The 12,693-nt window shown below is 61.6% G+C and overlaps 1 protein-coding gene across 1 annotated transcript; it reads left to right on the top strand.

Annotated features, from left to right (window-relative positions):
- Nucleotides 1-2,499: 2,499 nt before the first annotated feature.
- Nucleotides 2,500-12,602, top strand: TPRA1 (transmembrane protein adipocyte associated 1). The gene is made up of 11 exons (XM_081247661.1): nucleotides 2,500-2,761; nucleotides 7,208-7,337; nucleotides 7,478-7,610; nucleotides 8,821-8,907; nucleotides 8,994-9,066; nucleotides 9,177-9,256; nucleotides 9,696-9,806; nucleotides 9,907-9,967; nucleotides 10,112-10,214; nucleotides 10,308-10,388; nucleotides 11,952-12,602. Exons 2-11 carry the CDS (start codon nucleotides 7,225-7,227, stop codon nucleotides 12,193-12,195), a joined length of 1,086 nt encoding a protein of 361 aa, XP_081103787.1. The 5' UTR covers nucleotides 2,500-2,761; nucleotides 7,208-7,224; the 3' UTR covers nucleotides 12,196-12,602.
- The last annotated feature ends 91 nt before the right edge of the window (nucleotides 12,603-12,693 follow it).

The raw sequence follows: 12,693 nt of genomic DNA, 5'->3' as shown, positions 1-12,693 counted from the left end.
GACAGGGAAGGAATCCAGCAGCTTAAAACAGCTGCCATGTTGTCTCAGTGTCCGTGGGCCTGGGCCGGGCTTGCTGGGTGCCTCTGCCTTGTGGTCCTGCTGCTGAGGCAAGCACTTGTGTCTATTATTTAGGAAGCCCGGTTCTGCAGCAGCATCTCCTCCTGTCAGCCATGCCTCGGGAGGATCACCACCCTGAGCCTGGTGCAGACGAGGGATGGAACCTGAGAGTCAGATCTTTATCTACTGAACTACCATTCAGGGAAACTAGCTGCTGCCATGCTCTGTCTGGTGTGCAGGGGGCACTGCAGTGAGTCAGCACTCCTCTGCCCTGGAGGGAGGGGAGATAGATACCCTCATTACTCCACAAATGAAATCCCACTGAAACCTATGCGTGGGGCCCAAAACTCAGAGTACAAAATGCAGAATTGCGCATGGCGGTAATAAGAGCAAACTTCCACCTCCTCCCACGCCCACTCCAAAGCGTCTGTACTGTCTCGAAAAAACAAAGATGGAGGGGGGGCGGTCATTTGGCTTAGTCACCGATTCTCCATTTCTTCTCCTTCCTGGCACAGGGTGGAAGGGAAGTTTCCTGTCCCTGGAGGTCAGAAGTGGCCTATGACTTGTTTTGCCGATTAAAGGTGTGCAAGGGGAATGTGTGTAACTTCCTGGCAGAAACTCTTGGAGCTGTCCACCCAGGAAGACAGGCGCCTCATGGAGCTCAGCCTCTCTTGGCTGATACAGAAACTGCACGCTGACCAAGGTCCAGATAAACTGGGTCCCAGACGGTCACAAGGCAGCGGCTTCCTCACCTTCCCCTTGTTCAGAACGGGAGTGAGGCAAAGACTGGGGCCCAGTCTCATTCCAGCCCAGCTGTGAAACAAGTGTGGTGTCACAGGGTGTGTATCTTGGGGCTACTGTGCTCAGCGGGTGCCTACGAGCACCAGGCCCTGAGTCAGCCTCCACACATTCAAGGAATGTGATAAGCATGGCTCTGTCCTCACGACACTGGCATTCTAGTTGGGGGAGGCTGATGCTGAACTAGGAAGTGACTAAATGAATATGAACCCGTTAGAGAGATTGTGCTGCTGTGTAAGCAGATGGGGCAGGTGGTTCCCGGAGAAAGAGAACCAGGAATGGCTTTCTTGACATAAGAGAAGCCATTTTTGGCTTGGTTGGGATGGAAGCCTGGCCACAGTGCTTACGCTTAAACAGGTCTCAGTAATTAATGATCTTAAAGGAACAAAAGAAAGCAGAAACTGTTATCAGGTGAGAGAAGTAACAATGCTAGACAACGTATCCGTTGTAAAGATTCCCTGTTCTGATGCAACGGCAAAGATTAGCCCGAAGGGCTCAACCATCAGATCAACTGGACCCTAAGGGAGGATGATGGTGACCTTCTCTGAGCCTCATGACTTCAGTTAACTAAAGCTTGCACTGCCCAAGCCCCTTGATGAATACGCATGTACCCTTAGCTTAAAACGTCCCCAATTTTGTTGTTCGGGGAAGCACGAATTTGGGAAAAGTCCCCTATGTTCTCCTTACTTACTGCAAGTGATCAGTTCTTCCTTCTCCTGCTCTTTGCCTTGGTTGTGTCTTTCCACTCGAGGTCCACCAACAGACGAACCCAGTTTTGGTTAACACTGGGAATGAAATAAAGGGGCTTTATGTGACAGAGACTGGACAGCTACTTTGGCTAGGGTGTCAAACAGGAGGGGGGGGTCATGTGACAGGAGCCAGGCCGGGAGTGGGGGGCGGGGGACAGGTGTAGACCCACAAGCAGGAACAAGCTTGGTATAGCCAAAAAACAGAAACAGAGACCAGTGTGGCTTGAGCACCCAGTGAGGAGCGGGTGGGAGGGATATATTGGGAGGGATAAGGACTCAGAAGCAGGAGGGGCCTGACATGGCGGAACCCGGGGGGAGGGGAAAGAGGAGTGAACACAAAAGGGACGCAGGAGGTCAATCCGGGAAGGCTTCCCGGAGGAGGCTGCCTGTAGTTAGAGGTGAGAGGTGGCGGATCAAACCCCAGTTCTGGGCTTTGTTACTTCCTGGTCCTGTCGCTTCGGTCAAGCACTTAACGTCTTAGCCTCAGGTTCTCCTGAAATGCTACTAGTTACAGCTGTTCTGAAGAGCTACCGTGAGGCGGAGCGTGTGCAGCACTGCGTTGGCTGCGGCCGCGAGGGCAGGTGCGCGGGTTACGTGCCGGTCCGGGCGGGGCTTGTCCCCTGGGACCAGAGGTCCTCAGGCAGGCGGCGGAGGCTCCTCCCCGGACGCTCGGCTGCCGCCGGCGGGACAAAGGTCGCGGGCGAGCGCGGGGGGGCGCGCAGGTCGCGGACAGCTGAGGACAAGGCCCCTTGCGGCCGAGAGGGCCGTGCGCTGTCTCTTTAAGAGGTTGGCGAGCCGCCCCGCCCCCTGGGGATCTGATTGGCTCCTCCCGCTACGGGCGCCCTCTTTTCTGCGTAACCCCATTCCTATAGGCCGCTGCGGGCTGGGGGCGGGCCTCCGTGCCGCAAGTAGGGACAGTGGCTGTTTTGCAGTTTCGGCGGAACGAAAAGGACGCGCCAGCCTTCCGGGTCACTGCTGTCGGAAGGCCCGCTCGGTGTCTGGCCCGACGGCGTCTCCCTACCCGCCCGCCCGCTCAGTCTGCGGGAGCCAGCCGCCCGCGCCTCTTGTGCGACGCTCCCCGGCCCGAGCGCCGGAGGTCGAGTCCCGCGGCCTTGCGGGGTCCGCGGCGGGCGGCGGATGGGCAGTCGGGGCCTCAGGTAAGGAGGGGACCCCTCTCCTGCCCCAGCTGCGGGAACCGATCCCGGCGGCCCCCGTCCCGCCTGCCGCTCCTGCCGCCGGGAGCGACCCTCCCGCCCAGAAGCGGGCTGGGGGCGCAGAGGGCCGGCGTCCTGGGTCCCCGGGGAAGCCGGGCTTGCGGACCCTGCGATCCAGGTCGTGCGGGAAGACGTCCCTGCGAGTGGCCGAGTCCCACTTCCGGCTCCCCGGGCCCGAGAGGGCGGGGGTCCACTGGATAAGAAGCGAGGAGTGACCTGTCCTCACGCTGCAGTAGGGACGGGGCCGAGGGCCTCCCAGATGGTCCTCCCACTCCCCAGAAGGGCTGGACCGCACTCTGCTGGACATTCATCTGTCCACTCACAACGTTTGTTGTCCTGGGGGGGGGGGCTGGGTCATGAGATGCCTGGGCTGGACAACCCACAAACACACAGCGACGGCCGCTTCAGACAAACAGAGATAGTCAGGGAGGGCTTCTCAGAGGAGGTGGCCCGAATGGTGAGACGCAGCTGGGAAAGAGCACGCACCGGGGCCCTGAGGTAGGAACAGCACAGCAGCTTGGAGAACAGGCTGAAAGACGGGCTGCAGAGTGGAAGGGAATCGTCAGGGCAGTTGGCAGGGGTGAGGCCAGGTTGGACTTTGACGGCCCAGGGCTGTCCTTCCTCCTGGGGGCTCTTGGCAGGGTCCACCTCCCCGCTCTCCAAGGCTGAAGGATTAGGGGGTTGGCCTCTGTCCTGTGGAGTCTTCCTCACCCTGTTTCGGTTCCAGGGTTTTAAGGCTCATCAACCAGCCCCGGTCGGGAGCCGTTTAAGCAGCAGCCTCTCTGCTCAGGGTTTTGTTTGCCCCAGGGTTTCCCATCCAGTAGCTCTGGGTGGTCAGTCCCACTACACAGATGAGAGATGGGAAAGCGGAGGCCCACAGAGGGGAAGGTCCTTCTGGCCCAGGGTCTCACAGCAGGTCCAGCTCGAAGGACCATAGCCAGTTGGCATCCTGCCCACAGAGGGAGGGAGGGAGGTGGGTGGGTGGGTGGGAAGAGGCCTCTGGAATGTTAGTGAGGTCAGGAGAGTCCTTCCCAGGTGGAAGAAACGTCCCAGATTCCCCGGTCCTGAGAGGCCAGGGGTTGCCCCAGAGCACTTGGCATCCCAGGAACTCCCCCTCTGAGAATTCCCTTCCCCATCCCTCTGGTCTGGCTTCACCCCTCCCTCCTCTGCCCTCAGCCAGCCTTCCCACCATCCCCTCTTTCCTGAGCCTGCAGACCCCTTACTTTGCCACTGCCTGGGCTTCTGCCAGCAAGGCCAGGAGCTCACCTGTGGTGGGGAGAGGGGAATACAGGCCACAGGCTGACCCGTCTCAGCCTCTTTCCCCCTCATGTGATGGGATATTAGCAGTCCCCTCTCTTGGAGGCTGGTGTGGTGGCTCAGCACGTGACCCCGTGGAAAGCCTCAACTGCACACGGGCAGGGAAGGGTGCACTGTCATTTTTACCATGGCTTCAGTTATTTTGTGAGCTTTGACACATAGTGGCAATTCTGGTGTGGCTCAGGTGTGGTTCTGGGGCCAACAGAGCAGCAGTGCCAGCTGGGAGGGTGTTAGAGATGCAGACTCTCAGCCCCCAGACCTGCCTGACCCGAATCTGCTTGTTACCAACACTCCACTCTGGATCAAACCCGGCTGCAGGTGGAGAGACCAAGGCCCCCGGAGGGGCCCCTGACAAGTTGCCGGTTGGGGGCCTGCGCTCTGGAGACAGACAGTCTGGGCTGCCCAGCTCCGGGCTCTGTGCAGGGGGTGACATAAGTACCTCCCTGCAGGGTGGCAGGGCTCCGTGAGCCTTCTCTGCAGTTATTACAGAGCCAGCAGGGCTTGGTAGAGGGGGCTTAGCTGACGCTCTCCTTCCTCACCTCAGACTCCACAGCAAGTGGCGATTGGACCCGTGAACCAGATCCTTCCCTGCTGCACGTCCCCCAGCCCCTCCTCCGGGAAGAAAAGCAGCAGTTACCTTTCTCTGTGTGACCGTTTGTAGACATTCACTTCTCTGGTCTTGCTTGATCCTTACAGCAGCCTTGTTGGGGGGGTGTAATTGTCCTGTGACACCCAGAGAGGGGAAAGACTCCCCCAAGGTCATGAAGAAAGAACCTGGCAGAGCCAGAAGCACAACCAAGGTCTACCCAACTCCAAGTCAAACTGGCCTACGCAGGAAAGGGAATTTGTTGGATTTTGTAACTGAAAAGTCCGGCCTGAGGGTGTAGGATCTAGCTTCAGGTGTGGCTGGATCCAGGGGCTCCTGCAAGGCGCTATCTCCAGGATCTATATCCATCAGTCTTTCACCTCTGTGTTGGCTTTCCTTCCACGTGGGACTCCAATGTGCACATTCCCTGGAGTTGTGGAGGGGTGGAGTCAGCAGTACCTAAACCCTGTGGATGGGGACTGGGGTGCTGAGGTGCCCCCACAGGAAAATGGGGTGCTGGACAGGCAAGGCCAAGAGAAGCCCTCTGACCGCCCCCCCTCCCCACTCTATCCGGCCCCCCTGCTTCTGTCCCCATTCATCCCCACGGGCTTCTCTGCCGTGTGGGGTCCCTGAAGGATATCAGGCAGCCCTGGACCCCGAACCTGTGTCACATGGGCACCCTGCGCCCTGCTCAGGTGCCCCGCACTGCGCCACACCACCCCCACTCTGAAACCTTTGGCTTACAGCAACCGAGGCTCAGCTTCTGGCGCTGGCAAGGGGCCCCTGTCCTGAATGCAGGGCATCAAGGAGGGTCCTGCAACAGCGGGGCACCTTGTTAGCAAGGCAGGGGGCGGTGTCACAGGGACACTGGGCTGGGCGCCCCGAGGCTCGGGCCAGAGCCCCGGCCTCAGCCTGCCCTGCCCTCTCCCCTCACCCCAACGTGCGTCTGTCTGCGGGTCTTGCTGGCCAGACCTCCCAAAGGGATCCCAGATCCCTCCACTCCACCCCCGCTGCCCCCGCCGGTCGAGCCACTGTCCTCGCCGGCCTGGCCGGGCACTCCTCGGCCTCCCTGCCTCTCCACGGCAGCCTCTCCACGTGGGAGTGGGGCCGTGTCGCCCACCTTCCTACACCCTCCTGTTGCATTTAAAGTGAGCTCACCGTGGTGGTCCCGGCTGACCTGGCCCCTACCCTTTCTCCTCTCTCTTCCAGCCTGCTCTTTGCCCTTTGAACAGGCCAAGACTGTGTTTTCTTCTTAGCACTTACCTCTAGGAGAAGTTTGCTTTTTAAGTACGGGTGTTTGTGCTGGCTGTCGGCCTCCCCTCCGAGAATGAAGGCCCCAAGAGGGCAGGTGTGTCCTGGCACCTGGACCCGCCGGCTCATAGCAGGTGCTCGGCCACGTCAGCACCGGTGGAAGGGTGCAGAGTGCGGGACCAGGGAGGAAACCAGCTTCTTTCCTTGAACCTACTGTGTCAGGCACACGTTCTCCCCTGTAATACCTCCCATCCTTGGTGTATACTCAGGCTCCCCATGGGGATGCCATCCCAGAGCCGGTGGGTGGCCTGTGGGAGAGAAGGATAGGGATTCTGAGCCCTACGTCTCGGCCCTCCCGCTTCGGAATCTCCCCACTCTCGGCAGAGCAGCGCTCGCGTTCCCCAGCTTGGCCCGCGGGGTGCTGCCCTGCAGGCCTGCTGTCCAGGGACGTTGAGCGCAGCACGAGCACGGGATCCCGTTGCTTCGCTGCAAACCCTGCGGGAAGTGTCCTGGGCTGCTCCTTGCTGAACGGGAGACCTGCGCTCTCAGCATACACGATTCATCTTTTCCATTTTTTAAAATCTACTGAAGTGTAACCCACGCGGAAAACCGCTCGGATCACAGGTGCGTGGCTCCACGAACCGCGACACTGGAGCACGCCAGCGTGCCCGCCACTGGGTCGTGTCCCCAGGGCTGGCCCCGCGCCCTCGGCCCTCCACGGGGCGCCCCTCCTGGTGCCTGTGTAGGGTCAGGCCGCGTGCCCACAGCTGGCCGGGACACGCTCAGCGCCCGGCTGCCAGGCCCTCCGTGTCACCGCAGGGCAGGAGTCACTCTCATTTCTGGGCGGCGTTCCACCGGTCACGCGGATGCCCCGTTGACGTGTCAGTTCTGCTGACGGGGGCACTTGGGCTGCTCCCGCCTGGGGCTATCGCGAATGGCCCAGAAATGGGGGCGCCGCGTCAGGGGCCCAGTCTGTCCAGTCATCGTTTTAAAAATGCTGGCATCTGTCACGTCCCACTGCCACCCAGGCCCACGTGCTCCCTGCGACGTGCCGCTGCTGCTGCCATCCGGTCCCCGACACAGAGCCGACAGCGAGGCCCCTGTCGGGGGCTGGGTCGCGACCTGGGTGGGAGGGAGCGCCACACCTGCCCCCCACCTGCCAGCCCCCACCACCCACCAGAGGCCCAGGGCTGCACAGCCCCTGCGCTGCTCACGTGGCGGCTCTCACCCCCCAGGGCCGGCTGCTGGCGGGATGGACACCCCGGAGGAGGAGATTGGGGCCAGCGGGGCCCCGCCCCCCGCGCCCAACATCAGCGTGCCGCACCGCTGTCTGCTGCTGCTCTACGAGGACATCGGCACCTCTAGGTGAGGCCGGCACAGCCCTGCCGGGCTGCGTGACGGGGGGTTTCCGGGGTTGGGTGTGTGTGTATGTGTGTTTGAGAGAGAGACGGGTGGGCTGCAGACAAAACCCCACCAGTGAGCCGCCCTCTGTACCCACCTGCCAGGGTCCGGTACTGGGACCTCTTGCTGCTCATCCCCAACGTGCTGTTCTTCATCTTCCTGCTCTGGAAGCTTCCGTTTGCTCGGGCCAAGATTCGAGTCACCTCCAGCCCCATTTTTATCACCTTCTATATCCTGGTGAGTTCATTCCAGTTGGTGACAGAAAACCCAACTTCAACTGGCTTAAGCTGTCTTTGTAATGAAAAGGCAGCTTCAGGTATGGCTGGATCCAGGGGATTAACTGATGCCATCAGGACTGTCTCTCTCTCTCTCTCTGCATCTCTGCTCTCCTCTGGCCTTAGCGCAGATGAGTTCTCCCCATAAGGTATCGGAGGTAGCCAAGAGCAGCTCTGAGCTAGCCTCCCTGTTTGACTGAGCCAACTCCAGCAGAAGAGTACCTCTTTCCTGATGCTGCAGTGTTGACCTGGAATCCCCTCTGAGTGGCCCACCTTGGAACCCCTGTTCATCCCCGAGCCAGACTCTGTGACTAGCAGGGAAAGGGACACTTTGGAGCTGGGACGGTGGGGTCAGCTCAGCCAGACCGTATGGATTGAGGAGGGTGGTGGTCCCAGGAAGAAAATTGGGGAATGGTTACTAGAGGGAAGGGGAATGGATGCTGGGCTGGGTGGGGGGGGAAGCCCACTGCATTCTGAACCCCAGCTGTGCTGAGTGACCACGGGCCAACGACTTGGCCTCTCTGGGCCTCAGTGCCCTCCTACACGATGTGACGTGGATCTGCTTTAGTTTCTGGTGCTCCCGCGAGCACCCAGTGAGACTGCGCAGAGCTCCAGCCCCATGGGGGCCTGGCACACAGTGGGCACACAGCCCTGAATGGTGTCACCCTCCCTGAGATTGGACACGGTTTTCAAGGCACAAAAGACAGTGTACAAACCTGCGCTCTTTTGTTCGTATGTGTCAGAAAACTGCACTTAAGCTCACAGGAGCCTGGGGTTGGGGGGCGGCGGCGGGGTAGTATTGACTGAGAAACTGACAGTCCCAGCTGGACCCCGGGGTACTGTCTCCATGTATTTCGTAGGTGAGGTGCAGCACAGACAGGTGCCAGAGGCAGCGAGCGGCAGGTCTGGGATTAGAACCTGGCAGGCTGGCTGCACCACATCACCCTAACAAGCCTTCCCGGGCTGTCAGCGTAGCCAGGAAACCAAGGCCCAGAGGGGAGGGCCAGGCCTCGCTGCCTCCCACCCAGGCAGCTCGTTTAGCGTGGAATGCTTCCATTCTTGAGGAATTGAGGGCTCCTGCAGACGTGGGGTGCGGGGTGCAGGCCCTGCGGTTCCCGGAGCTCTTTCTTGTCCCCCGACGCCAACCCCCCGACCCCTCTCTCGCTCACCAGGTGTTCGTGGTGGCGCTGGTGGGCATCGCCCGGGCCGTGGTGTCCATGACGGTCAGCGCCTCAGATGCTGCGACTGTCGCTGATAAGGTGGGGCTGGGCCTGCTGGCAGGGCCGCTGGGCACTGGGTGGGGGCAGCCGGCCCCCGGCTGACGCTCCGCCCACTCTGTGTCCAGATCCTGTGGGAGATTACCCGCTTCTTCCTGCTGGCCATCGAGCTGAGTGTGGTCATCCTGGGCCTCGCCTTTGGTGCGTCTGCTGCCGCGGCCAGGGCTCCCCTGCCCCTCCCCGGCTGGGGGCCGACCCCACCGTGGTTCCCTAGGCTGGCTCCCGCTGACTGACCAGCCCGTTTCTTCCAGGTCACCTGGAGAGCAAGTCGAGCATCAAGCGGGTGCTGGCCATCACCACGGTGCTGGCCCTGGCGTACTCCGTCACCCAGGTGAGGTGGGGGCAGGCAGCCCCGGGGGTCAGCGGGGCTGGGCATCCACTGCCTTCGGGCCCTGAGTCAGAGTTGAGTGTGCAGTGGCTCAAACTTTAAATGCAGCTAAGGAACCACCTGGGCGGCTGGTTAGCAAGGCAGGTTCTGGCCCTCTCCAATTCCGATCCAGTAGCTTGAACCTACCGTTTCAACAAGTAGTCCAGGTAGGGAGAGTGCAGGTCTGTAGATCCCACTGAGACCCGTGCGTCCAGAGACCCCTTTCTTACTTGGGGACTGCCCCTCCCCGGGCCTGAGCTGGGGGGGCAGGGCGTGGCCAGAGAGCTGGCTAGAGCAGGGGACTGAGCGCCAGGCAAAGCGGGGCTTGGTGTGGTGGGAAGCCCAGGGACGGGGCGTTCCAGGTACAGGAGCCCCTGAGACCCTCCCCTGGCCGCCGCTGCAGGGCACGCTGGAGATCCTGTACCCGGATGCCCACCTCTCGGCTGAGGACTTCAACATCTACGGGCACGGGGGCCGCCAGTTCTGGCTGGTCAGCTCCTGCTTCTTCTTCCTGGTGAGTTGGGGGATGGCCGGAGCCTCGGGCACGGCCTGCTAGCGGGCTCAGCACTGGGCAGGAGCTCCCTGCGTCGTGGTCAGTGCCAATGTCTCCGCAGGTCTACTCTCTGGTGGTCGTGCTCCCCAAGACCCCGCTGAAGGAGCGCATCTCCCTGCCCTGTGAGCGCCTGGGGACGGGGCTGGGCGCGGGGTGGGCTGTTGGCCTTGCGGTGGCCTGGAGCGGACAGCTCTGTGTGGGTGGGAAGCAGGGAGCCGGTCCGGTCCCGACATCTGGGCAGGACCTCACGCGCGCGCACCTCGTAGCACGGAGGAGCTTCTACGTGTACGCGGGCATCCTGGCGCTGCTCAACCTGCTGCAGGGGCTGGGGAGCGCGCTGCTGTGCGCGGACATCATCGAGGGGCTCTGGTAAGCGGCCGGGGCCGGGGGCGGCCGGGAGGGGGAGGGGGCGGGGGCCGGCTGGGTCGCTCCGCCGCAGCCCTAACCCGCCCGTCCCCCCAGCTGCGTGGACGCCACCACCTTCCTCTACTTCAGCTTCTTCGCGCCCCTCATCTACGTGGCCTTCCTGCGGGGATTCTTCGGGTGAGTCCTCCAGCGGGGGCTGCAGGGAGGGGGACTGGGGGACGGGGTTCCAGGTCGCGCTCTGGGCTTGGCCGCCCCCAGCTTCCAGGCTGAGGGCGCCCCCGCGTGGCCGCCGTCGGGATCACGCCTTCTGCCTCTTGCACATGCGCAGCCGCCACTGCAGCATCCCAGCCTCCGGGCTCGGGGCTGGGGGGCAGCTCAGGCTGGGACCGGAGCTTGAGGAGTCGGACAGGGTACGTGTGTGTACATGCACGTGCGTGCGGATATACATGCACACTCGGGCGCGCACACATATGCATGCGCCCCTATAGATATAAACCCATGTATACAGACGTATACATGTGTAACGTGCATGTGCACACATATAAACATGTACACATATATTCATTTATATGCACATGTACACACATGCACATGCATGCATATACCACACCCATACAGGCACGCATAGGTTCACATAGATATATATAAGTACAGACATACACATTATGAACACAACACAAAGACATGTACGCTTTTCCCACGAGAGAGGCCATGCCTGCTGGTCTGCACTGTGTCTTTCATTTAAGGATAGGTCAGCTCATTCCTCAGCACCTGCTGTAGCCGCAGACACAACAGGGGACAAGGCAGACACAGACCCCTGAGCTCACGGAGCTTGTGTTCCATCTGGGTGCAACCGGAGTGGGGAGCAATGTTGGGGGAGTCCAGTGTGTCTGTGAGTGTGGGGTGGGGTGCACTTCTGTGACTCAGACGTGGTGGAAGCAGGCGTTCTGCCCCCAGCCCCCCCTTCCCTGCCTGCCGGGTCTGAGGGTGGGCTGCAGGGGTGCCTCGGCTCTGGAGCGAGAATTGGATTGGATCCTCCCAGCCCTGATGTGCATGACCTCACACACGATTTTTCTCCCTGGCCTCACGCTCCTTTTTGTAAATGGGGAGGGATGCTTTCTCCCTGGACAGTTACCCAGAGGACTGAGGATGGGCGGGCACCTGGTGGGCAGTAGTTAGTGCTGCAGGGCAGAGGTCTGGGCCCGGGTCTGCCCCGCACTGTGGGCAGGTGCTGTTTTTTTTTTTTTTTTTTTTTTTTGCGATACGCGGGCCTCTCACTGTTGTGGCCTCTCCCGTTGCGGAGCACAGGCTCCGGACGCGCAGGCTCAGCGGCCATGGCTCACGGGCCCAGCCGCTCCGCGGCATGTGGGATCTTCCCAGACCGGGGCACGAACCCGTGTCCCCTGTATCGGCAGGCGGACTCTCAACCACTGCGCCACCAGGGAAGCCCAGGTGCTGTTTTAAGGCCCATCATTTCCCCGGGTCGAAGTCCTTCCACCCATTTTACGGTGAGAAAGCAGGCGCTCGCCAGGCTCACATGCCTGCAGCAGGAGGGCCGGTTTTAATACCGGTGTCCCAGTGGACTCCAACATCAAAGCAAGGGAGGGGACCTCGCGGGGTGGGTGTCAGGGGGCCGTCAGCACGCTTCTTGCCACGTCTGATGCCTCGTTGCCCAGCCCCAGCGAGGAAGGCCTTTCCTGACCCACAGTGGGGCTCCCCTGCCTCTCTCCTGCCCTCCAGCTCGGAGCCCAAGATCCTCTTCTCCTACAAATGCCAAGTGGACGAGACCGAGGAACCGGACATGCACCTGCCCCAGCCCTATGCAGTGGCCCGGCGGGAGGGCCTAGAGGCAGCGATGGCCGCCAGCACGCAGTTCGACTCGGCCGGGGGCATGGCCTACCTGGACGATGTGGCTTCCATGCCTTGCCACACTGGCAGCATCAACAGCACGGACAGTGAGCGCTGGAAGGCCATCAACGCCTAGCCTGGCTGCCCCGGGAGGGCGGGAGGGCCTGGGGGCCTGTGGAGGAGCGGCTGGCGAGTGCAGGGCCCCTGGCAGAGGAGGACAGGGGGTCAGGCCCGTGCGTGGGCAGCAGCCGTGCAGGCCCTGTCCCGCCCTCTGTCCCCCACTTGCCTGCAGCCACCTCTGCTTCAGCTGGAGGCCGCCTCCCCCTCCCACCTGCCCTCGCCTTGCTCGGCGACTTGGCTCCGACTTTGATGTCTCAGGGCCAGGCCTGGCTAGGCTGGCCGAGGGCACCTCCCTGCAGCCTGGGCCCCCAGGACTGGTCTGATCCTCCTCATCCTCCATGCCCCCCCCCCACAAAGCCCACTCTGGCGGATGGGCTGAAGTGTGTATATTTTCTTGATCTGTTTTCTAATAAAAAGGAAAAGGAGCAGAAGGTGTTGACGTGAAGGCTGTGCGGGGATTCCGGGGCCGGGGTGCCCCTCTGTGCTGGGAGCCCGGCGTACCTGCTGTGAGGCC

This window comes from Mesoplodon bidens (assembly GCF_964165515.1).
Source record: "Mesoplodon bidens genome assembly, chromosome: 10".
In the NCBI taxonomy this organism is placed as follows: Eukaryota; Metazoa; Chordata; class Mammalia; order Artiodactyla; family Ziphiidae; genus Mesoplodon; species Mesoplodon bidens.
Note: the sequence above shows the minus strand (reverse complement) of the source record. Positions and strands in the feature narration are given on the sequence as shown.